Here is a 26,173-nt window from a genome sequence, read left to right as displayed (position 1 = left end):
TTGTTCTAAACCTCTCTTTTGGACTTTTGTCCTTTTCTTCCATACGCGCATAGCTTGTCTATCTCGCTTACGCGGCGATCATAGTTCGTTCTATGTTTTGTCCTCTCTATTCTAGTGGCGTCGTTCGCTCAATTTCTACTTTCTCTCTGCTTTGATCGATTAATCCGTTTGCTCGATCGTCCCTTTCACTCTATACGTGCTACTTTGTATTCAGGTGCGCGAACATGCTTCGGATGCTTGTTCTCAAGCTCTGTGCGGACAATACCGTCTTTTCGTGTTTCTGATTCTAGGGTCTGATAAACTTGCAGGATATATGGTTATGTCTTCGTTTGAATTTTAACCTTCTGATTTGTACTTCTGAAAAGGGTTTTCTGATGTTCCTAGAAACCTAGCTGCCTTTCCTGTCGATAATGGTTTTCTTGGATTTCGTGTTTCTTACAGGAAATGTAATAAAATAAATCTTTCTTCTAAATTACCCGACACCGCTTGAGAATTTCTTGATTTTCGTGATTGTTGCGTCACAGGAAGCGCGAGTAAGTTTTTTCTAATAATTGAAACTACTTCGGTTAATTTAACTTCAACTAAATCTGACACCGTCAGCTACAACAATGCTTTGAGATTTCGGTCATTCAAGTCATTTAATTTTTTTTTTACTTTTTAATCCGGCTTACACTTTTTGGTGCCTTTGGTATGCCCAAAGAAGCCATTTTGCATCATTAGTTTGCCTATATAATTTTCCATACAAATTTGGCAGCTGCCCATAGAAAAATGGATTCTATGACAATTTCCGGAATTCCATTTCCCGGAGTGGACATTATCCGGAATGGACGTTTTCCGGAATGGACATTATACGGAATGAAATTTCCCGGAATGGACGTTTCCCGAAATGGTTTGACAATGAATGGAATCTTGCCTACTCGCTTACTTGTGGTTAAGAATTATTAAGTTGGTTTGACCTAATCACATTTATGGAACTTGATATTTTGACAACAATATGAATGATAAATACATAAATGTTGAAAAAGAAAGTGAAATGTTCGGACACGAACAATAGAAGCAAGCGTTGACTATTGAACCAATACTTTATTAACCACCACGAGATGTAACAATGAAGATCTTTAGATATTAGACAAACACTAGATATTTTTAACATTCTTTCAATGTGAATTTTCCCTTCTTTTGTTAATCAGTTGACTTTTGTGACTAAATTCTACCAAATTTTATTATAAGGCAGAATGCTTATTTTCAAAGAAGTGGAAACCTCAAAAAAATAAAAAGCTTTTCAGAAAATCAATGTACAGTGCGTACTTTCTTGAGATTTTCCCTTCTTTAAAAATACACGATCCTTCTACAAAGTAATGGGATTTTATATAAGAGCTTTCCCTTCTTTTGTTGATTCTACTAAATTTTACCTAGTTTTTCATTAAAGAACTTTGAACTACACAGAAGAATGTTTATTTTCAAAGAAGGGAAAACCTAAAAAAAGTCAAAGCAATCCACTTTAACGACCCCCGGGTCTTTTGTGGGCTCTGTTGCAAGTTTCTGCTCATTTCTAGGCGTCCGAAGGTTGTGTGGTGAGTCACCCAAAACCTCTTTTACGCAAATGGACCGACGTTTTACTTCCCCATCCGATAGAAGGCCAGGAGGATAAGGCGGGAATCGAACCCACGCCCCATAGCAACTTAGGGATCGGCAGCCGAAGCTGCTAACCACCGCGCCACGAGGGAAAATCTCTAGAAAATAAGAAGATCAAAGTATAATGTGTATTTTCTTGAGGTTTTCCCTTCTTTGAATATGAAGAAATTGAAAATCGGATCATTACCTAGTTGCTGAGATATCGACATTAGAAAATGGTGGGTTGTTTTTAAACCTTTGCATGGCAATATCTCAGCAACTAAGTGTCGTATCAACAAAATTCAAAAAAGCTAAATATAGAGAATTTTCTCAGCTCTTCAAAAATATTTTTTTCTAAACAAACATGTGGCAAACATGTGCACTAATTCAAAATATGAAAAACTGCGACTATTTTCAAAAAAAAAAAATACCTAAAAATGGCTATCAAATTTTTACTAAAGTAATAAAGTACTCTAGATTGTAAATTCGATTATTCATCAACAAATTAAGTTGAAAAATTTTAGGCGACCAATATTTCGATTTTTGAAAAAAACAGTAATGATTCAAAAATTGTTTTTTTTTGCAAATCAAGTTATAGTGACAAAAAGGGAAATTAAAAATCTCAAAAAAAAAATTACCGTGTATAATTTTTTTCAGTTTAGTCCTTATCCAACACTCAAAATAATCTACACGTTGATGCTACCTGAAAAATCACGTAACCCCGATTTTCCCCTCGCTAGGCTCGTTTTACGTGACACACGTAAAAATAATGTGAAAGTGTACTGGCAAAAAAATGTTTTCACGTTGATGTTACGTGAAAAGCCTTATGGTATTTTTCCACTAGGGTTTTCCTTGTAATTTGTATGTGTTTTGAAATGTAACTTCAACGGAACTCGAATGCACCATTCGTCGAAATTTCTACGTGATTATTTTAGTATGAAAATTGATGGTGTCCGGCGAAGACTGGCTGCCGAACTTGTTCTCGCAAAATTTTATCAAAAATAGAATAGAAAGTAAGTTAAATTAAGTTTGAATGGTTTTATTTATAAATAATTATTTATTTATTTTTTGCAGCGGCCGAACTCTGGAAGCAGCACACTTTTACCGGTGGCCACTTGGATTCTGGCCAGTTCTAATATAAGCGGTTGGTCGTGGTGATCGACGCAACCGAACATGTCACGGACATTGCGGACACTTGCCGGGGTGCTCCGGAAGAGTGTGATGTTCATTTGCGGCCATCTTATCGTCGGCCTTGGCCAGTGTGGTACCCTCGCCAAAGTTGTTCGAAGCAACAAGCTGTATCCGGCAAGATCAACGAACCCGTGCAAGGAATTTGAGAGCTGAACGTGGTCGCCCCAATCATCTTTAACATCTTTCTGGCCACGCCATACTGGCCAACCATCCGAGAACCCAACTTGATCGAAAACTTTGCCTAGTTGCTCACAAAGAACCCCCCCTGGTGATGTGCAGCCACCTTAACGTGGCACGGACAGAAGTACCGCAACTAACGACAACGACTTTGAAACGGGTTCCCGTGCGGCCACAAAGTGCAGCGGAAACAGAAAGCTACGCACGAACGTCTTCCTGCTCGGTTTCATGAGAGACTGGGCCTTTTTTTACCATGTTAGCAAAGGAAAATTGAATAAAACTATGTTTTAAATTTGAATTAGATCTGCATTGCTTGTTTTTTTCTTTTTGATAAAAAAAATATCTGAAATTAGACCATATTAGTACAAGAAGGTTCCTTTAATGTTTACTACAACAAACATGTAGAAATCATCAATTGATTTATTTAGCTTTTACGTGTGAAGCACGTAGAAACGACGTGAAATGATCTGGCCAAGCAAATTCCGTTTCTAGTAGGGCCGCCTCGTAGAAGTTACGTGAAAACTTTAGTGGAAAAATACCACATAGCTTTTCACGTAGCTTCAACGTGAATATTTTTTTGAGTGAAACCTACAACTTTGCCGTTGATTGATAAAAAAATGCTTTATAAGATGTGTGGTGTATACCACACTTGAATTAAAGAGTAACAGTAACGTCTGTAAAGTTTACTTGTGAGCGATTTGACAATAAACTACCTCTTTCATCTTCGAGTACTCAACCAGAATACATCCTCTTCATTTTACTAAACGAGATACATATCAACTGGCGACGAGGGCAACTCTTTTTGTCCTAGCGGAAGTAAAAAGTGACTGTGCAAATTTTCAATCTTCCTTTACGGATAGCTTTAAGTGCGCAGCATACTTTTTATTTCGGGGCATTTTAAGACGCGGCAGAACGTTTACTGTTTGTATCTTAACTTGGTGAGTCAAGAATATTAACCTGTCCAGCACGAGCGATTCTATTGTCAAAGGGCGAAGAATTGGTGAACCGACGGCATGTACCCTTAACTGGGGTGCCGTAAAATTGTTTCGGAACGCACTGCACGGTTATAGCCGGATAATCTGGGACACAAGCATCAGGAGACCATTTTGTAGCGGGACGTTTTGGGTTCGGCTGCGATTCCAACGAACACAAAAGGGTGCTTTGTCTAAGGAGGTGGATTCTGCAATTCAAAAGAAAGGCGTACTACAACACATCAAGCGGTGAGAGTTCCCGGACCGGAGTGGTTTTCCCAGGACAGCGGACATCAAATCCGAATCCGGATCATCTGGACGGTTGGTAAGACTAGTAAAATCAGCTCTGTATCGTTTACGGTAATTTTGTGAAATTTGATATTTGATACATTGTGTGTTTGCTAGCTTTGCTAGTCGATGAGAGTTTAAAAAAAGCATTGTGAGGACAAAAGAGTAATTGTTGCTTTATTGGGCTCATGTTAAATATTGCGATCTATAGAATTTAATGTTTTGCTAGCAAAGGCTGGGTGTTTTCAATCATATCATTTGGGAAAATTACAACAACAAAAACATGGATTGCATAAAAAAGTATAACAAGATGGCAAAACTTGGACCACATTTCGTACAGCTGAAAATTGAGGACCAAATGATCAAAATGAAATTCGACAAAAATTCAAGTGTATCTGTAATGAATCAGGAGCAATATTTTTCACTATTTCAAAATTCCTTGTGTGAGACCAAAATAAACTCAATTAATGTTGATGGGTCAAATCTAGTGATAATTGGACAAACAAATGTTTTGGTTGAGTGTTGTAACAGCGTTTTCAACCTTACACTCTTAATTGCACATGCTGAATATGATTTTATACCTGTTATAGGTTCAAGTTGGTTGAATACATTAATTGCAGAGTTGAAAATTGATACTTTGGGAGAAATTAGAACTAATATTGGAACCAAATGTATTACAAAGCCTACTGATTTGGTAGAAAACTCTTTAAAAGTACGTCCAAGGGGACATTTAAAAGAAATTAAAACAAGTGGAAATTATTACAATATAGCCGAGTGTAGTTCTGTGCGAGATTCTCAAAATAGGGATGAGCTTGATTTTAACAGTTTGTTTTTATCAGATATTACATGTAGTAAAATGTTCAATACAAGTAACAGTTCAAATGAACACTACAATTTAACAACATATGATGCTGAATTGCAAGTAAATGGTAAAACTTTTAAAGAGAATGATTTAACTAAAATATGTTTTAATGATAATGTTACTGAAAAGTCAGAACAAACATTTTTCATTGACAATGTGGGTTCGGTTGAACATAAAATAGAGCACCTTGAAAACGACGGAAATATTATTTTGGAAATTTATCTGGAAACATTTGTGTATACATTGTTTATGTTATTTACGATTAATGTCGTTGTTTTTTGTCAATTTGGTATGGTAATACAGAAATTGTTATTAAACCTGTGCAAACAATTGCAAGACATTTTGACAAGCATTGCAAAATTGCAAATACAAATTATTGTGTGTAAAAGATGGACTAAAATACTGGACAATCGCTTTATAGTTTTCGGGTCTAATGACAACATTACAAAATCGCAATTATGCCAAGGTGGGATTATAAATAATGTACAAGCCATCTTTGCCACAATAATTTACCAATATTTAGACGCTTACGTTTGTTACAGTTTTTTGAAACCAAAGAGGTTTTTGGATTTCTATAAAAAAGAATTAAAAATTAAGATTTCGTTGGCTTTAGTGAAAATTCACACCATAATGGCAAAGGCAAATATGTCGTATCGTTTTTTGAGATTTTATCAGCAGCAGAAAAGTCTGACGAGTGGAGAATTCCACAATTTTAATAGTTTTAATGTGTTTTTATTATTTCTAATGAAATATTTTATTATTGGCGATTTGTTTCTCTCAAATATGTTTAAATTTACCAACAAAGCAATATATCAAATCAAATCTATAAAATGTAATAAAAGGTATTCCAAATGGAACTTGTAATGGAAAACATTATAATTTTGGCTAAAATCGGTATAAAAAGTGCTTTTATTAAGTTTGCCAAATCTCAACAAATGTGTTGGTGGAAATTAATGAGATTTTTTAAAAGGATGGTGAAGGAAGAGGTTCCTTTGATTAAAAGCAAATTGATCTATAATACTACAACATTAACATTGAAAAAGTATATTTGGATAAATGTCCTATGCATTTGTGTTTTTAAATTTATAATATTATTTTTATTGTGTAATTCACAGAAGTCACTCGAAAAATTCGCTAAGTCATTGCGCCGCCTGACGCAAGTTGGAACGCATAAAGAACGACACACAAAGATGCAGCTGAAAGAGTTTGCCGCACAAGACGGCGTGACGGGTTTCGGAAATCCGGAAGACGCTGTGGTTCGGGCTGGATGCAGCCTTCATCGGGACGTGCACCGGGAGTTTCGGGAGTACGCCAAGACGAAGATCATATCGGTACATGATATGCAGTCATCCGAAGTCGAAGGGCTTGGATTCGATTGGTGGCGCTCGAGATGGAAGTCATCTGTTGCTGAATGGCAGAAATGGCTCTTAAAATTGAATGAAATCAAATGTGCTGAAGATTCTGAAATTCTTCATTAATTGACGTTAGTCAACTGATTTGTTTCTTTTGTTAGATATTATTTAGTCAGTATAATGTAATGTTGCATTTCATATAGAAGATTAACTTTTGATTAAAAGGGGGGCGACTGTGGTGTATACCACACTTGAATTAAAGAGTAACAGTAACGTCTGTAAAGTTTACTTGTGAGCGATTTGACAATAAACTACCTCTTTCATCTTCGAGTACTCAACCAGAATACATCCTCTTCATTTTACTAAACGAGATACATATCAAGATGCAGATTTTTTCGAATTTTCATGAATCATTTTTGTATGAATAGCTGCCAAATTTGTATGGAAAATTATATGGACAAACTAATGATGCAAAATGGCCTCTTTGGGCACACCGAAGGCACCAAAAAAGTTTCAGCCTGATTAAAAAAAAAAATAAAAAAAAATAAAAAAAGACCGATTTCATTAAGAATTGCTCAGTGTGATTCCATTTCATTCTGTTTGTATTCAATTCGGATTCTTCATCATACCAAAAATAGTGCGCTGACAGTGGGGACGCGAAGTCTTGTTTTTCATGTTCATGTTCATTTCTTTTGTGTAGTTCAATTAATTATGTTCCTACAGTTCGAATTCATGGTTATATTTGTCCACAGAGTAACGTTTTCTTGTTTTGACATGCTTGAGAGGGAATTCGAATTCGTCGTATTGCTTGGTTTAGTCCTTCCTACATCATCGATGAGTTTTATTAAATGAAGTACTTCCTACGTCATTGGACTTTGTCGGAGATGCAGTCGATTGGGCGGTCTCCATCATTCTAGTGTCGGACTCATATTCCCATCCACTTCCCACTGACCCTACCACTGGTCGTAGCCGGGGTCGTTATTGATCAGCATGATAGGAGCATTTGAAAAGTTTCGAAAAATAATTGACATCATCTTAAGTCCAGTACTCATTCATTTATTTAACTAAATACCATTCAACGATCTCCCTTAGCGCGTCCCACTCGTCGCGTCCTGCGCCAACGCCGCAGCCGCACGCTTCGCTTCCACTTGTTTTTCCAACAGAACCAGACAATGCTGCTGCAAGTGGCGCTTCAAGTTTTTCAAGATAAAGTGCTCAAAGCAGTAAGGACACTGGATCTTTTTCGGGTCTTTAACCGTTTTCGCCATCCGATCCTCCGCGCCACATCCGTCAACGATTTGATGCCGGCGCAGCAGTGCCTTCGTGCGGAAGCCTTTTCCACAGTGCTCGCAGTGACACTTCATTTTAATCCCGTTGGGTTCCGTGTTCAGCATGGCGCGACATTCGACCTTGCAGTGCCGGTTTAGGCTTTTCATGTCGGGCAACTTTTCAAAGCAATACTTGCACTGGTACGGATCACGGAGGCAGGCCCCGATCTTAAGGTGCCGGGAAAGGTTGGCCTTTGCGTTGAACACGCTGCCACAGTTTGGGCAAGTGAGTTTTGCGTCAGGTTTGTCTGCCGTGCACAACGAAATGTGTCGTTCGAGGCCTTCGCTGGTGTTGAAGGGCCTTCGACAACGGGGACATTGTTTGGAGAGGCTCTGAACCTTTGAACTCCCTTCTTGATGGTGCAGAATTGGACATTCGCACACCAGGTGGCGTTGTTTTTCCTCATCTGAGAGAGTCTCCACTCCGCAGTGAGGACAATCAAACTTTTCCGCTTCACATTTGAGCGCATCTTGCACACTCTCGTCTTGCTCATCGCTTATATATGATTCTTCTTTAACTGGAACGATCTCGAACGGCATCGTACTGTTGGTAGCGAGCTCGTCTGCCACATCCGACACATCAAAATCCATTGCCGATTCCTGCTGCTTCGTCTCCTCCTCCTCCTTCTCCCCGTCCTGCTGTTTCTCAGTTGTCTCACCTGCGCTAACACCAAACTTTGACCGAATCCCCAGCTGAATCATCCGATGGTACTCCAAGCTGCCGAGCGACGCATATCCGGCACAGCACACGGAACAAACGTGTTCGCGATTCGGCGCTCGCTGTACCTCGTTCGCGACCCGATCTGCGAAATGATCCTGCTGGGCGTGCTGCTCCATGTCGGCCAAGCTCGTCGTCACCGTGGTACACTTGCGGAAGCAGCACCAGAAGCTCTGGGGAGTCGGGGCAGCCGTCTCTGCTGGTGTTACTTGAGGCACTGGCGGAGCTTCTGGAACGGGTTGATCTTCCGGCTCTGACAGCTCTTCCGGAAACGACGTACGAGTTCCGCCCGAAATTTCCCTTCGGAGTTGGGCTTCCCTTTGGCGGCATTGCTTCCAGAAGCCGTAGGCAGTGTCGAGTGTCGCCAAACAGTCCGGGCATACTCGCTGCGGAAGTGCGTCGTTGGGCGAGAACTGCAAAACATTTGATTGTAAATTTACATCAAACTTATGTGGAAAACACCTGCACATACCTGCATTTGGGTGCAGTAGACTAGCATCAAATAAATCGGCTCCTCGTGGGTTTCGGAAAAGCCATTCACCGATATTCCTAGAAAGTTGTCTGTTCGCGGGCAAGTTCGACATTTGTTGTTTATTTTTAACTTGGTCTTTCGCATTTTACGTGCGTTTTGTTGTAAAAGTAAATTTTACGTCGAACAGCCACAAGAGTTTGCTAAAGTGCCAGTCAACACTTTTTTTCGCGATTTTTAACGAGGAGATGGAATCTGCATCTTTTCTGAAATGTCACTTAATCAAAGTTCAGGTGTTCAGGACTTGTTTTGTTTATTATTGGTTTTTACAATAATCACATGTAAAATGAGGAATATTAAATTTAAATTTCAACAAAAGTGTCGAACTTGCTCGCGAACAGATAAGTTTAAAGGAATATCGGTGAATGCCTTTTCCGAAAGCCAACAAGAGCCGATCTATTTGATGCTAGTCTACTGCACCCAGTTACAGGTTGGTTGGCAAGTGTTTTCCATAAAATTGATGTAAATTTACAAGCGATTGTTTTGCAGTTTTCGCCGAACGACGTGCTCCCGCAGCGAATTTGCCAAGACTGTTTGGCACTGCTGGACGCTGCCTACGCCTTCTGGAAGCAATCTCGCCAAAGGGATGCCTATCTCCGGGATTTAGTACTCGGCTTAATTCCAGCGTCGGTAGAGACCAATCGACCAGTACCGCAAATCCCGACAATTTCGCCGGAGCCGGTTGTTCCGGTTGTTACTGCTGCTCCGCCAGTCTCTAAAATAGTACCAACAGCAGCAGAGACAACTCTCGCGACTCCCCAGAGCTTTTGGTGTTGCTTCCGGAAGTGTCCCAAGGTGACGACGAACTTGGCCGACATGGAGCAGCACGCCAAGCGGGATCATTTCGCTGGTCGGCTCGCGAACGAGATACAGCGAGGTGGGGCTCGCGAGCACGTTTGTTCCGTGTGCTGCGCTGGCTACGATTCTCTCGGCACCTGGGAGTATCATCGGATGATTCAGCTGGGGACGCGGCCAAAGTTTGGTGTTAGCGCAAGTGCGACAAATGAAAAACCGCAGGATGAAGAGAATGAGGAGGAGCAGCCGCCGAAGGACGATTTTGAAGCTACAGAGACAACCGTCGTTAAGGAGGAAGCGGTTCTGGAGGAATCGGCAATGGATTTTGAAGTTTCGGATGCGGCAGACGAGCTCTCAACCAACAGTACGATGCAATTTGAAGTCATTCCGGTTAAAGACGAACCGTATCTCAGCGATGAGGAAGATGCGAGTTTGCAAGACGCGCTCGAAGGCGGAAATGAAAGGTTTGATTGCCCTCATTGTGGAGTGGAGATTCTCTCTGATGTGGAAAAACAACGGCACCTGGTTTGCGAATGTCCAGTTCTGTACAATAAGGATGTTCGCTACACGTGCGAGCTCTGCAAAGTAACGAGTTTCCAAAAAGTGGACGACTTGAAGAAGCACATGCAAACGGATTGTCCCGCACAAGAAGGGGGTTCAAAAGTTCAAGTCGTTCCCAAACAATGCCTCAATTGCCAAAAATCCTTCTACACAAGCGAAGGTCTCGAACGGCACGCTGTTCTGTGCACGAAAGAAAAAGACAACGTCGTCAAACTGACCTGCCTCAACTGTGGCGGCGTGTTCAACTCGAGATACTACTTTGCTCGCCACATTAAGCTTCGCGCATGCTTCAGGGATCCGAACCAATGCAAGCACTGCTCCGCCAAGTTCACCGACCAGAAAGGCCTTAAGCGCCACCGCAAGGTTGGATGTTCCGCCTTGCTGAACGCGGAATCGAACGGGCTCAAAACGACGTGCAAATGTGAGCACTGCGGAAAAGGCTTCCCCAAGAAGGTGTTGGTGCGCGCGCACCAGGTCGTTGACGGGTGTGGCGCGGAGGATCGCGCTTCGAAACCGGCGGCCGGAAAGGTGAAATGTCCCTACTGCTTCATCCAGTTGAGCCGAGCGTGCAATTTGAAGCGCCATCTGGCGAATTTCTGTCTGGTTATACTGAAAAAGCAAGACCAGGCGGAGGCGGAGCGTGCGGCGGCGCAGGATGGACCGCTGGCGACGACAAGCACCGGCACCTAGACGGTATTAGTGTAATTTTGAAAGTTAATTTTGAAATAAACTAATGCTAAACAGAACTAAAGATATTTTGAAACATTGAATAATTTATTGCTAAAAGATTCTCTAGAACTTCATGTAGGGGAACAGCATTTAATTCCAGCGTGCCTCTAATGTTGTCATATCAGCACTTTGACATTCAATTACAGCTCATTAAAAGCGTTTTCAACTGAAATCGAGTGATATATAGCTCAATAAGAAGTGAGCAAGCAAGTTTCCATCAAAAGTTTTGCAAAATTGTTTGTTTAAATAGTGAAAATCAGCAAATTGGATGGAGTTAGGAGCGAGTGCTTGAAACCTGCCAAACATACGAGAATTTCCCCTAGTAAGACAATGTTGGAAGCAGTGTTGCGTTCCTCACGCGCTCATGAGCGCTCACTTTTCGCTCATTCGTGAGGAGGAGCGCTGCGCGAGCTAGCTCACGTTTGCCCGCGCTCACGTTTGCTCCGATTTTTTCAGCTCGCGTTTGCTCCACGCTCGCGCTCGCGCTCATATTTCGCTCACGGAGCGCTCATTTTGGACGTGTCGCTAATCATTCAACGTTTTTGAGAAAGTTTTTTTTTTCAATTCTAGATGGATTTTTCGCGTCAGGTGCAGTATGGCTGTGGAAATATGACTTTGTGAACCAATTTTATGATATATGAATTGGAATAGCTTATTTTGATCAAACATGTTTTTAAATAAAAGGTTGGATTCGCAAGGGTCAAATATTTTTTTAGACATACAGTCGAATGTATAAATATTTTAGAATTCAAAGGCCTTATTGTAGCAGAGAGGGGCAGATGGGTATAGACGCCTAAATAAAAGGGCCTGTAAACCTTACAAAAACTTACAAAACAATGAATTGATTCAAGAGGATTTATGCTTTGGTAAGCTCGATTCAAGGTTAAATGCTTGTTTGATTAAAATATAACATTAAACTGTTTTTATGTACCTAATCAGTGTTTTGACTACATTTCCAGATTGCGGGTCAGAATGAGCTACAATAAAAAAAAGTTATTCCGTTTATTAAATATTTCAGTGATTCAGTGATTAGAAACGGCTAATCATTTTTATAAGGTTAGTCTTTATTTGGCAAACATTTTAGAAAATAGGGTAACATTTTTGAAACAGTTCTATTTTAAACATATGCGTCAAAATTCCTAAGGGTTGAAATAACCCTTTTGACTCAAATCAAATAAATTGTCAATATTTTTCACCACGAAAAGGTTGGCTCTTCTTCCAGCAAGTGGATTTTATTCAACACTTTCGTAACCAAACCTCTGAAAATATTCAATCATTCTTGTTCAAAAAATCATATATAACTTGTAATTATTACAAGTTATATATGATTTTTTGAACAAGGATGATTGTAACTGTTAAAAGAATATTTAAAAATAAATAAAATATACATAAATTGTCAATATTTTTGTACATAACGAAAATACAATATGGTCCAATATGGATTTGATTTGTGAACAAACAGTGCATCTCTCTACGTCAATGAATGTTTACATTATGAAATTAGTTTTTTGTTCCTTGTTCGAAAAATGTCTAGATTTTAAATAGAACGTAAATTTCGGTTCGCTGATCGGATCCATTTCATTGCCTACTTTTGTTTGTTCGACCACTTTCTTGTTTGGTTTTGCTGCCTGTGCTGAGATAGTTCTAGAAACTTCGTTTCAAACAGGCATATGCTTCAACAGGAAAAAACAACTACCTACTTTGGCTCACCAGCTCACGTGAGCGCAAAACGCTCCGGTGAGCGTGAGTGAGCACGAGCTACCTGATAAAAACTCACGCTCCAGCTGGAGCGAGCAAGCCTTCCGTGAGCGCTCGCTCATTCGCAACCCTGGTTGGAAGTTGCCCATCTTCTTAATCCTATCTTTGCTTCGGTCCAACAATCGGAATCCACCTCCATCTAGAAACATGAACCGACACTTTTATTTCAGTGTCCGCACAACTGTCACTTTCCCTCAAACTGTCAACATTTTGCTTTCCCGATGACAAAAGGGGGTGGTGGTGGCGCGAGTGTAGGAGCGCCGGAGGATTTTTGCAACTGCGTGTTTTTCCTCTCTGCCGTGGCGCTCTGTCCAAAAGGGCATTCGCTTCTCGCTGCTGGCTGTGCACCCTGGCGAATGGAGAAAGAAAAAAAAGTTGCTTGTTTTTGTTTCGCGTGTCACTAGAAAACCCCTTCCGCGGAAGGAATAAAAACGGGCTCCCCCGGATTATCGAACCCGCACAGGTGAAAAGTACGATTTAATTGCGTCTACGACGGGCACGAAACGTAAACCTGCTGGAGGAAACGACGACGACGGCAAGATGTCCTATCGGATTTTGCGGAAGCTGCAGTCCGGCAATGAGCTGGAAATTAAGGAACCCATCGACGAGGTGTCCGACGGGGCCGACGCGGATTACGACACCAACAGCATCGGCAGCACCACCCGGAAGAAGTTCAACAATCGGTTCGATTTGGTGAGTGTTTTGCTCTTTTTTTCGGAGATCAATTAGGGGGTTGAGATAAAACTATTGATTATAATGTTGCGAAATGGGCAGGAAAGCTAATTGATTTATTATTATAATTTGACGTCATGGAATACCTCGAGCATAATCGGCTATCAATCAAAAGATTAGAGATATTGATTAAAAAATACAAAACTGCAACAGATTCATCTGCGTTTTGATTGATCAAATTTGCAGGGTGTGAGCTCTCGTTACTTTTTTTTTTCTTTCCGCACTGTGGGCATAATATTAAATGACTCGGAAGAGAAACTTTTTTACCAATCTTCCTTTCACACAAAGCTAATTGCTAAAAGTTATAAAATAATAGGTCTATTCCCGTACTGCAGAATTCTGCAATTCTGCACAAAAACGGCAGCAGAGCGTTCCCGTACTTTTCTGCAACAAAAGTAACTTTTCTCTCAGGCAGAACTTCTGCAGTGAGAGAGGTAGAAGTTGCAGTAAAACCGTTCCCGTACTTTTCTGCAAGCTCTCTCTTCTCTTTCTTGTTGAAAAGTTACTGCAATTTGGTATGATGGATGTTGACTACACGCTTACATAAAATCTGCAAGTTGGGTGAAATTAAGCATTTTATTATAAGTTGTAATAATAAATGATTTTGGGGTAGTTTTTTATGTCTGGTTTTATTGAGACCGATTTTTTTTTATGTTAACGATTTCAGGCTTAGTTCATTTATGTAAATGATATAGCGATTTTTTCAGTGTTAATATTTTGACCTGATAAAAAAAATTGGTAACTTAAGCCATAGTATTATAGCACGGCTAGTACCCCAACAAAAATTGTACTATAAAAACAAATTGATTTTAAAAAACTTTTAAAAGACACATTTCTTTTGAGTTTCATAATTTCAAATAGAAATTTGTTTAGGAATAATTTTTGATCTTCAATTGTTTTTGAATATACCTCGGAATATACTAAATGTGTGTGTTAAAACAGGTAAATTTAATTGGCAAATAATTATTTATACCTTTAACGGTGCTACCAATTGGTATTCTTATATGAACCAAAAAAATATTTTGTTGAAATTAAAATTCTTAAATTCTTAAATTCTTAAATTCTTAAATTCTTAAATTCTTAAATTCTTAAATTCTTAAATTCTTAAATTCTTAAATTCTTAAATTCTTAAATTCTTAAATTCTTAAATTCTTAAATTCTTAAATTCTTAAATTCTTAAATTCTTAAATTCTTAAATTCTTAAATTCTTAAATTCTTAAATTCTTAAATTCTTAAATTCTTAAATTCTTAAATTCTTAAATTCTTAAATTCTTAAATTCTTAAATTTTTAAATTCTTAAATTTTTAAATTCTTCTTGCATTTTAAATTTCTCAAATATCTGATTTAATACTTTTTTAAAAGTTTCTTGATGTGGAAATATTAATGTTTAAATATTTTTAATTATGGATTTCTTAATTTCCAGATTGCTTAATTTACGTGTATAACAATTTTTGAGCCCTTGATAATTTTTTTTATTTTGAAATAATTAAAAAAATAATACCCAGTTTGAGTAAATCCACTCAACTGTGTACAATGTTGCAGAAAAAGTACTGGAACGCTACCCAGGCAAAATTTTGCCGCTTCTCTCCTTGCAAAACTTCTGCAAAAGAGAGAGATGAAGAGAACGAGTTGAAAAGTACGGGAACGTGCTGCAAAAAAGTGACTTATGCTGGCTGCAGAATTCTGCAGAAGCTGCAGAAATTCTGCAATTCTGCAAGTACGGGAATAGACCTAGTATACTAGGTCTATTCCCGTACTTGCAGAATTGCAGAATTTCTGACGCTTCAGCATAAGTCACTTTTTTGCAGCACGTTCCCGTACTTTTCAGCTCGCTCTCTTCAGCTCTCTTTTGCAGAAGTTCTGCAAGGAGAGAAGCGGCAAAACTTTTGCCTGGGTAGCGCGTTCCAGTACTTTTTCTGCAATATTGTACACATTTGAGTGGATTTACTCAAATTTGGTATTGAAGTTTTTTTTAATTATTGCGAATTATAAAAAAGGGTTGACAAAAATAGTTATTAAAAAAGTTAAGTTAACGGGGGCATTTTTTTTGGCACCTCAACGTTCCATTTATTAAGTAACTACAAATTAGTTATGCTTAGGTAGAAATTATACATTAGAAACAATACAAAACTTTTACTTTAGGTAAACAAATTGAGAAATTCAAGTAGCAAGTATGTTTAACAACTTTTAACAAATATAAATAAAAAATGACAATAGTAGTTTATGCAACAAGTTGCAAAAAGAAGATTTTTTCAGCACGAGTCGTACATTTATCCAACGAGGTTTACCGAGTTGGATAAATACGACGAGTGCTGATAAAATCAAGTTTTGCAACGAGTTGCTTACAACTTTTTTTGCAATTCTGAAAAACTCTTCTTGAATGGAATTTTATGTCAAACATTCATGTGTTTTGTAAATTCACCGTTCAAAACAAAAAAATATTTAAAAATGTTACTTTTCGATAATAGTGCTACAAAGTTCAACTTTTCAGCACCCATTTCAGTGCTGAAAAGTAGAACTTTTCAGCACTGGTATTGAAAGGTATTAATTTTCCTTTCTGTTATTTTTGGTAGGGAAAAGTAGGCCGTTTCGTTTCTCCAGAAGGACAGGAAAAGTTGACAGTTTTACAGCGGAATTGCAAAAACAAAGTTTTAATATAGAAGGGATCATAAATAATGTTTTAATAGCAGAACATTTGAATGATTTTTCATTCAGGATAACATTAATAAATTATGACTGGATGTCAAATGGAAGAACAACGGTGGCTCAGCAAAATTATTTTTTTTAAATAAATAAATGAATCACAAACTAATAATGCAATTTAAAATGCAAATATGTATATCATAAAAGTAAAAACAAATCAATAAATCACAAATTCAAAGCATAAAAAATCAAACAACTTAAAAATATATAATTCAAAATGTTTAAAATAAAAAATAATAATTTTAGAAATTCAAAATAAAAAATAATGTTGAAAATTTAATGGTTTGGGACCTCAAAAATACAAAAAATCATTTCTTTCATTTTATTGGTTTGCTGTAACAATAACATTGGTTCAGTTGTTATCCTGAGTTGAGATATGGACTACCTTTCAACAGCTGATTTGTTTGAAATGGGGAGAGAGTTTACTGGTACTAAGGAGAACGAATTGGACAGAGAAGGAAAAAAAATGCAAAAATAACCTTCGAAATAGATTCAAAAATTTTAAATTATAAATTAAAAAAATCATAAGTTTGAATATTTAATAGTTCAGAACATTCAAAATTCTTAACAGTCGAAAAATTCAAAGAAATTATAATTTCAAAAAGTAAAATTTAAAAATTTTGTAAATCAAATATAAACAATTTGTACTCTATTATCCGAAGACCTCGACAAAATTTTGAATCTCTAAATCCTCTAAATATGAAATTCTAACCTAAAAAATGCACGCAGAAAAATGTTTTGTAGAATCAGCCTGTACGAGGTTTGAATCAACAAAATTTTGGTTGAATATAATCAACAACAAAATTGCGTTGAAACAAACCATTATTTTTTCAATTCCACAAAAGTATTTTGTTGTTTTGAAAAAGCTGCTTTAACATTTAGCTTTGATTCAACAAAAATCTTGATTTTCAAATCAACAAAACGTTTTGTTGATTCAAATATGTCTTATTTTTCTACGTGTGACTAAAAAATGTGTATTTTTTTCTTTATTCAGGATGGTGGCATTTAAGAATTCGAGAATTTAAGAATTAAAGAAATATAGCAATGCAAGAATTATGATTTCTAACCTAATATTTTGGTTCATATAAGAATACAAATTTGTAGCACCGTTACAGGTACGATTTATTATTTGCTTATTAAATTTACCTATTATTTTAACACGCATATTTAGTCTGTTCAAAAACAATTTTAGATAAAAAAATTATCTTTAAACAAATATTTATCAGTGATTTATTCAACTCAAAACAAATGTGGCTTTTGAAAGTTTTTAAGAACAAATAGTTTGTTGGGTTATATATCTTTTATCAGGTTAAAATATGTTTAACACTGAAAAAAGTAATAAATTCACTACCTAAGGATTGATACCTAAGAGCATGCAATGGCACTGATCTTGTTACGTGCTCTTCGGTTGATGTCCATGTAAGGAACATCCTGGAAGGAGCGCAACTAACTACATCCGTAGTTCTGTTAGATCATCCGAATTATCTTGATCAGAACAGTATAGCTCTGGTTCCTTGCGAGTGTCCTATTTGCTTACCTCCACGTTGGCTTGGTTTTCATGATGACCTAGCTGGTGGCCTGTGGAAACGGATCGTAAACCTTTGACCACCGCGGGTCAGAGTCGAGACGGCTAAAAGAAAGGGGCGCGACAATGTGGGAAAGGGAAGTAATTTGTGATTGTAGACGGTATTGTTTTGATTCGCAGTATGTTGAGTCAACTGCTGTGGATGTACCTGAAACATCGCACAACAGGGTTTCTCTTCTCTTCAATCAATTATTACTTTTTTATTTAGCTCTACTGATTCTCACTTCTTCGCGGATTCTTCTATTTGATATCCATCATTTGATTTTAATTTTACCAACTTTTGATTTCTTATCTCTCAAAGCTTTTCCACTCTTTTTTACCAATTGACAACAAACTTGTTTTTTTTCCTTAAAAATATACTTTTCCTTAATGTACTAGTAATATGAAGTCTATTTATCATATGTCTAATCTTTTTTGATTTTATTGCGAATTTATTTAATAATTCTTTATCTGTCCTATAAATTATCACAGCTATAATCTAAGCTTGTTTTTTATCTCTATTTATTAATTTTACATCTACTACATACAGCTTCTAATTTTTATTCTTTAAAATACAATCATCATTCTCTTACTATTGATTCTTGATTTTTTTATAAAATATATTCTCTTTTACTGTCTATTGTTTTCAATCTTCACCCTTTTTGCCTTCCTCACCTTACTGAAGAAAGGCTATAAAATCACTCGAAAAATGAACTTTTTAATTAGACCTCCTAGACCTACCTTCATTTGTACATATCGACTCAGAATCACCAGCTGAGCAAATGTCTGTGTGTTTGGCTGTATGTAGACATGTGTACCAAATCAATGTCACTGGAATATTTCGGCACAGGCTCAACCGATTTTGGCCGGAATGGTTTCTTAACGTCCCCTAAGTTGCTATTTAAATTCATGCGGTTTTATCATGTATTTAAAACAGTTATGTTAAAAAAACGGTTTCATTTTAAATTAAAATTATGGTAAAAAGGGTGATTTTTTTATGAAACCCTCACATGTTATATATGAGAAGACCTTTTAGGTGGAGTAAGAACTTTCAAAATCTGACTTACCTATCTGAAATTACAAGCAGTTTAAAAAAATGGTCTGAATTCACATAACCTCAACTGATCGGGTCTGATCGCCACGAAAAAGCCGTGTAGAGGGATGCCATTTTCCTCAAAGGCCGTGTCTGTATAATCTTGACAAAAAGTCTGTAGGTAGTATGGTTTTTTACTCATCACTTATTTTTATTAGGACTTTTTAGGTGCTGCGAACGTTAGGGGAGATCCATAAACATGTGGACACTTTAGGCGGGTTGGAATCACTATAAATGAGAGGAAGGCACCAACCACCTAAAGGTGGATTGAGTAACGTTTTTTTTTTTTCAAACAAGTGAGGTTTGAACCCTTACTCAATTTATGGAATGTTTAAAGGATTAACACAAATATTACTATTGTGCTTTTTGTAAACTTTTATAACATTCTTAGGACCAAAAATTGTAACAAAACACCGCGACAAAAGAAATAGCAACATATAAACACGACTCAACACTAGGAAAGATTTCAGGAGAAAACAATACACAATAAAATAACAATTAGTTTTTGAATTCAAACTAAAAATAAAACAGTTTTTGCTTTAATGAAAATTGATAGGCACTTTTTAAATGGTTAGGCGCTTATACTTACATCAAACCCCGGAAAAGAAGGTGTGCATGCCTGGCACGAACACTCAAAGCGTGTTCTAGCGTGCTGCTCGTACTGACTCAGAGCAAGGGTGAGATGTAGGTGTAAGGGCAGTGCGTGCTCGTCGGGAACCTTGTGCTTAAGATCGGTCAAGGCCCGTTCTTACACTGAAAATTGCGAATTGCGAAAGGTAGACGACTCCTGCACCTGGACCTCTAGGTTTAGGCAGAGACCAACATTCACGACGAAAGGCGTGATGAAAGAAATCGCGTCTCGATAAATAAAAAAATATTAAAATTAAAATCAAATTAGTAACTTTGTGTAAATCTCCAACAGCTAAACCAGCAGCAGTCCCTGTCGGAGAGCGAAGTCAAGGAGGACGACAACGACGAAACGGAGCGGGACGCCCACCAGAACCCGAACCTGGCCGAGACGAAGCGGCGCAAAAAGAAGAAGAAGAAGAAGACGGGCAAGTACATGTCCAGCTCGGCACGGCGCAGCAGCGAGGACAACGCGGACGCCGAGGACGACTTTACGCGCACCGTCAAGGAGGTCGACAAGCTGTTCGGTGACTACGAAAAGTCGGAGAATAGCCCTGCGGTGGCGAACAGTGGCACGTCGGGGATTTTGACCAAGTCGCTGCTTTCGGTGCAGCACAAAAATCTGAATCCGCAGTACGAGATGAAGCGCATGTTTGGGAGTAAGGTGGTCGCCGATCAGCAGAACAAACGTCGCAACAACCGTGGGGCACCGCGCATTCTCAAGTCGACGTACTTGGTCAACCCGAAGGACAACTGGCCACCGGTGGGAAAGTCCGGCATCTACATGAACTTGGTGCAGGCACCGGAGCAGCCACTTGGGGGAAGTGGTGCAAAGACGGTTGAGAAGAACGCGGTTTATTTCGCCTTTGAGCACAGTCCGTCGTATCGGCTGATTCAGCAAAAGTTCTTGCAAGCGGTTGAGAGTATGGACTCGGACAACATCATCAAGATCATCAACCAGCATCCGTACCACGTGGACTCGTTGATTCAGCTGAGCGAGCTGTGCAAGATGTCCGAGGATCACGCGATGGCATCTGAGCTGATCGACCATGCGTTGTTTGCGTTGGAGTCTTCATTCCACACGATGTTTAGCCTGACTCAGGGCAATTGTCGGCTGGATTATCGTAGGCAGGAGAATCGAGCGTTGTTCGTGACCCTCTTCAAGCACTCACAATATCTGGAATCACGCGCCTGCTCCCGGACAGCCCTCGAAGTGGCCAAACTGATTCTTACCTTCGATCCGGTCAGCGACCCGCTCGCGATCATCCTGATCGTCGATTACTACGCAATTCGCGCCAAACAGTACGAATGGCTGGTTCAGCTGTACGACGAGTGGGAAGCGACCAACAATCTGTCCCAACTCCCCAACATGGCGTACTCATACGCGTTGGCCCTCTTCCACCTGAAGCGGACGGACGCGGCTGACCGGGCCCTGCAGTACGCACTGCTCATGTTCCCGGCCGTGCTGCGGATGCTGCTGGACGAGCTGTCCATTCAGCCGGACCCGCGCGTCATCGGACACTCGTACTTTGGACCGGCCACGTACGACAAGGCCACCGTTGCGCTGCAACAGCTCACCTCGATGTACGTCTGCCGGTCGAAGCTGGTCTGGCGCGACGCGGAGATACTGCCGTGGCTCGAGCGGAACGTTACGGCCGTGCTGGATCGGGTCGATGCCAAGGATGACATTGTTGCGGAATATACCGCCAAGCGGAATCAGAGGTAGGTGGTTGAGCTGTATGGTATTCTGGACGTCATTACAATGTGATTCTGTTCAAATTTAGGTACATGAACCCGCCACGCGCCATCCTGCGACACATCGTACTGTCCGACTTTAAGGAGAAGGTCCCGCTGGCCCAGTTCATCAAGAAGGAGACGGAACCGGTGTTGATGTACGACCCGCTGCCGCCGCTGGACTCGATCAACATTTACACTAGGTACTGTTTAGAATTTTAGAACTTTATAATTCAAGAATTTTAGAATTTCATATTTAGAATTTAGAACTAATTTTTGAATTCTACAATTTTAGATTATTAGAATTCCAGAAGTTATGAATTTTAAAATTCAATAATTTTTAAATTCCAGTAACCCAAAATTTGAGAATTTTACTACGGTTACAATTTCAGAATTTTAGAATATTTTTAGAATTCACGAATCTTTAAATTTGTGAATTTAATTTTTTTTAAATTTTTGATTATTTTTATTTGAAATTTTAAAACTTCAGAATTTTTGAATTCAAGAATTTAAGAATTTTAAAATTTCATTATACTTTAATTTAAGATATTCAGGATTCCAGAACATTAGATTTCCACAGGGTTTAAAAATCGTAGATTGAGGGTCCCAGAATTTCAAAATTATAATTTTAATTTAGAATTTTACTATTTTAAAATTTTAAGCTCCAGACTTTTGAAATACATGCTAGAATTTCGAAATTCCAGAATAAGGGGGAGAGGGTTAATCTTTTTAATTTAAGTTTTTAAAACTCCAGTTTTTTCATATTTCAGAATTTTTTAAGTTAGAATTTTTGAATTCCAACAAACCCAGTATTTTTGAGTTTTTGAAATTTTAGTTTTAAATTCCAGGGTTCCAAAATTTTAGAATTTCAGAAGTCAAAAAATTTTAGATTATTAAAATTCCAGAATTGTTTAATTCATTATATTCATATTTTTTTTAATGTTTGTCTTTTTATTTTAGAATTATTGAATTCCAAAAACCCAGAATTAAAAAAAATAGAACTCCTTAATTTTATTATTTTGGAATTTTAGAACTTCAGAATTGTTTAATATTTTGGATTTTTAGATCGTTAGAAGTCCAAAATTTAAAAAAAAAATAATTTAATAACTTAAAATCTTAGATTTTGAGGATTTTTTGAGTTTTATAGTAATAGTTTTAAAAATTTAGAATTTAAGAAATCTTGAAATTTTTTAATTTTAAGATTTTAAAATTTCAGAATTTAACGATTTAAGAATCTTGAAATTTTAGTTTTTTTAGAATTTTAAAACTCAAAATTCAAGATTTTTAAAATTTGATAATTTTTGAATTAGAGATCTACTGAATGTTGGAATCTAAGATTTTCTAAATTTTGAATTTTGGAATTTAAGATCATTAGAAGCCCACACTATTTAAATTTAAAAATTAAATAGTTTTAGAATCTTAGATTTTGAGGATTCTAGAAGTGTACAACTCAAGAATTTAACCCTTCCCGCCCAGAGCAAAATCGAGATTTTTTACGTTTTTCCACATTACTCGTAACTGGATTGACCAAATTGGACGAAATTTTAATGGTTATTAGTTAACTTTCTATATTAACTAATTCAGGTTGAAGCAGGTTAAAAAAATAAATGGTAACAGAGAAATTTAATTTTGAGTCCAAAAATTAGTGGTGCTCTGGAGTAACCATGGGCGTTAGAGGGTTAAAATTTGAAAATTTAATGATTAAAGAATTTTAGAAATTCAAATTTCAGAATGTTGGAATTTTAAAACTCCAGCATTTTTAATTTTACAATTCCAGATTTTTAGAATTTCAAAATTTGAGATAATTAGAATCCCTGAATTTTTAAATTTTATGATGAATTTTGAATTTAAAAATTTTTGAACTTTAGTTTTTTTATTTCTGGAATTTTAGAATTAAACAATTTTTGAAGTTTAGGCTCTGAGGATTCCAGAAATTTAGATTTCAAGAATATTTGAATTTTAGAATTTTAGAATTCAAGAATTTGGAATTTTGATCATCAGAACTTCACAAGTTAGGGAGCGGTCGTTGCTGACTGGTTACGGTGTTCGCTTTGTAAGCGAATGGTCCTGGGTTCGATTCCCATCTGCTCCCAACGAGAAAGTATAGGATATATAAATCTTGAAATTCTGAACATGAACGAAAAATCAAAGTCGCTCGAGTCGGGGTTCGATCCCCCGTCCTTTGAATTGGTAAGCAAAAATGCTAACCACTAGGCCATCGCGACTTGGTGAGCTAAGATTGGAATTAGGAATACTGTTACCACCATCAACTATATACGCGCTGGGTCCTTGTCCATTTGACAAGGGTTCGGAAGTTCTAAATAACGTTTGAATCCGATTGGTGCAAACGTTCTTCAGGGCGGGGCTTGTCGACAAAGCTGAAGTACCTCGCGCTCGGCTAGCCAGCGTAGAAATGGGTCACCGAAGCTCGGCAGAGCTAACACCTTCCAAATGCCTATGCGAGTTATTTGCATGTATAGAATGTAGATCTAAAAATACATGGAAACAACTCAATTTGTAAGAAGCGGCCGCGTGGTCCCGTTTGGTTGGTTGCACACACACACACACATCAGAACTTCACAAGTTTAGAATTTTAGAAATCTTGAAATTTTTTTTATTTTAAGATTTTAAAATTTCAGAATTTTACGATTTAAGAATCTTGAAATTTTAGTTTTTTTAGAATTTTAAAACTCAAAATTCAAGATTTTTAAAATTTGATAATTTTTTGAATTAGAGATCTACTGAATGTTGGAATCTAAGATTTTCTAAATTTTGAATTTTGGAATTTAAGATCATTAGAAGCCCACACTCTGAGGATTCCAGAAATTTAGATTTCAAGAATATTTGAATTTTAGAATTTTAGAATTCAAGAATTTGGAATTTTTGATCATCAGAACTTCACAAGTTTTAAATTTAAGAATTTAATATTTTTTGAATCTTAGATTTTTAGGATTCCAAAATTGTATAACTCAAGAATTTAAAATTTAGAATTCCAAAATTTTTGAATTTTAAAATTCCAGAATTTATAAATTTTAGATTTTCTGAATTTAATATTTTTACAATTTTAATATTTTAGAACTTAACAATTTTATTTTTGTAGAATTTTTGTATTTAAGGATTTGAGAATCTTAAAATTACAGAATTTAAGAAATTTATTTGAGAAAATTTGATTTCAAGAATATTTAAATTTTAGGCTTCCAGAATTTTTAAATTGTAGGATTTTAGAATTTCATAATTTTAGATTTATTTATTTATTTATTTGGAGATTCTGAGGATTCCTGAATTTTTTAATCTTTAAATACAAGAACAATAAAATTTCGGAAGTTTAGAAATTTAGTTTTCAAGAATTTTTAAATTTCAGATGTTTAGAACTTTAGAATTGCAGAATTTTTTAAATTTTAGATTTTCATAATATGAGATTTTTAGAATTTGAGGATTCCAGAATCTGAGAATTCCAGATTTTAAAATTTTCAGCCTGTTCGAATTTCATAATTGCAGATTGTGTGGATCCCACAAATTTTGAGTTTTAGACTCTCAAAATTTCCGAATTTTAGAATTTTTTTAAATTTCAGAATTTAAGGAATAGATGAAATTTTGACACTTTAAAATTTTAGAATTCCAGAATTTGAAAATTGTATGATTTGAAAGTACCTTAGATTTTGAGGATTCCAAAACGTAACAATTTTAGAAATTCATAATTTTTAAAATTTGAGTAATTTCAGAATTTTAGAATTTTGACTTGACCACCACAACCTTGACTCAAAATCTTTTTCTCTTTTCACTTCTAGACCCGCCATCAGCCCCACGACCCGAACGATGATCAACGCGTCCCCGTTCTCGATGTTTTTCCAGTCACTCCTGCCCAGCTTCAGCCTTCAGCAACCGGGAGGAGCAGGAGTTGGCCAACAGTTGCAGCAGCAGCGGAACCGCGAAGCCGGTGAAGGTCCGGCGAATGCTGCCGTGGCAGTCGCAGCCGCCGCCGCCGCTGCTGGAGCTGGGGCAGCAGCCGCCGCGGGAGACGGAGCGATTGCCGGCCTGCAGGCGTACACCAACTCGCTCAACTCGATCGTCGATGCGATGCGGGACTTTTTGTCGGACATTCGAGTGCTGGAACGGCCGAACGATGCCGACGTGGACGACGACGACGGGTCGGAGGATGAGGACGAGCAGAACAATTATCTGACGTAAGCTGGGTCGGGCGTTGGGGAGGCCCTGGTAAGTGTGGATTGAGTTTATTGTTTTTTCTTTGTTTATTTATTTTTTTGTTTTATTTGCCCAAGGCTGCGGGAGCGAAATGAGATGTGATTTCAAGATTCTTGTACTATCATCACACAGATACAGTTACAGAACACGAGAGAAGAAAAGAAAGTCAAAATTTTGTTTAGGACGTAGGTTCGTTTTTTGCTCACTTATTTTGATAATGCAAGCGATTTTTTTTTGTACTGATGATGTTGTCTTTGGAGTAAAATATATATTAAAAGCTACATATTATAGATGTAATATCATTGTTGAGTTGAGATGTTTACGGTAATAATCATTACGGCGGCAAAGGTTGTGTGCACTTGGCGCACGAAAAAAAAACAAACTGCACACCAGTGCTTACGTTCATAAAAATACAAAATGCAGCGCTTAGAAAAATCATGCAAACAAATCAAAATTTAATAATTTCAGAATCTGAATTCCAGAAGCTTTGGTTTGTTGTCCTTTTACTGATGAAATAAGCAAATTTAACTGCTTTAAATTCTGTTTTCAGCCATTGCACATTAAACTCACTTTGATAAAGTAATTCAATTTGGGGAAAAGTGCATGTGTTTTTCTTCTTTCATGTAATGTTACCCACGGGTCCC

The 26,173-nt window shown here is 37.5% G+C and overlaps 3 protein-coding genes across 4 annotated transcripts; 2 read left to right on the top strand and 1 right to left on the bottom strand.

The window, feature by feature from the left end:
• Positions 1 to 7,490: 7,490 nt before the first annotated feature.
• LOC6050241 (zinc finger and BTB domain-containing protein 17) lies at positions 7,491 to 9,210 on the bottom strand. The gene is made up of 2 exons (XM_001866845.2): positions 8,974 to 9,210; positions 7,491 to 8,914 (listed from the first exon to the last, which is right to left on the bottom strand). Exons 1-2 carry the CDS (start codon positions 9,115 to 9,117, stop codon positions 7,544 to 7,546), a joined length of 1,515 nt encoding a protein of 504 aa, XP_001866880.2. The 5' UTR covers positions 9,118 to 9,210; the 3' UTR covers positions 7,491 to 7,543.
• Positions 9,211 to 9,265: 55 nt separating this feature from the next.
• LOC6048916 (zinc finger protein 729) lies at positions 9,266 to 11,132 on the top strand. Its single transcript, XM_038259798.1, has 2 exons — positions 9,266 to 9,460; positions 9,520 to 11,132. Exons 1-2 carry the CDS (start codon positions 9,317 to 9,319, stop codon positions 11,074 to 11,076), a joined length of 1,701 nt encoding a protein of 566 aa, XP_038115726.1. The 5' UTR covers positions 9,266 to 9,316; the 3' UTR covers positions 11,077 to 11,132.
• A 1,957-nt stretch (positions 11,133 to 13,089) lies between these two features.
• LOC6048915 (transcription factor 25) lies at positions 13,090 to 25,907 on the top strand. 2 transcript variants are annotated; one of them, XM_038259797.1, is made up of 5 exons: positions 13,090 to 13,566; positions 19,888 to 21,314; positions 21,377 to 21,529; positions 25,115 to 25,541; positions 25,607 to 25,907. In XM_038259797.1, the coding sequence occupies exons 1-4, from the start codon at positions 13,414 to 13,416 to the stop codon at positions 25,512 to 25,514; spliced, it is 2,133 nt and encodes a 710-aa protein (XP_038115725.1). In that variant the 5' UTR covers positions 13,090 to 13,413; the 3' UTR covers positions 25,515 to 25,541; positions 25,607 to 25,907. The 2 variants fall into 2 exon arrangements, with proteins under 2 accessions (XP_038115725.1, XP_038115724.1); XM_038259796.1 differs by having other exon boundaries at positions 25,115 to 25,907.
• Positions 25,908 to 26,173: the final 266 nt, after the last annotated feature.

This window comes from Culex quinquefasciatus, chromosome 3 (assembly GCF_015732765.1).
Source record: "Culex quinquefasciatus strain JHB chromosome 3, VPISU_Cqui_1.0_pri_paternal, whole genome shotgun sequence".
NCBI classification, from domain to species: Eukaryota; Metazoa; Arthropoda; class Insecta; order Diptera; family Culicidae; genus Culex; species Culex quinquefasciatus.
This window is presented reverse-complemented; position numbering and strand designations above follow the sequence as displayed.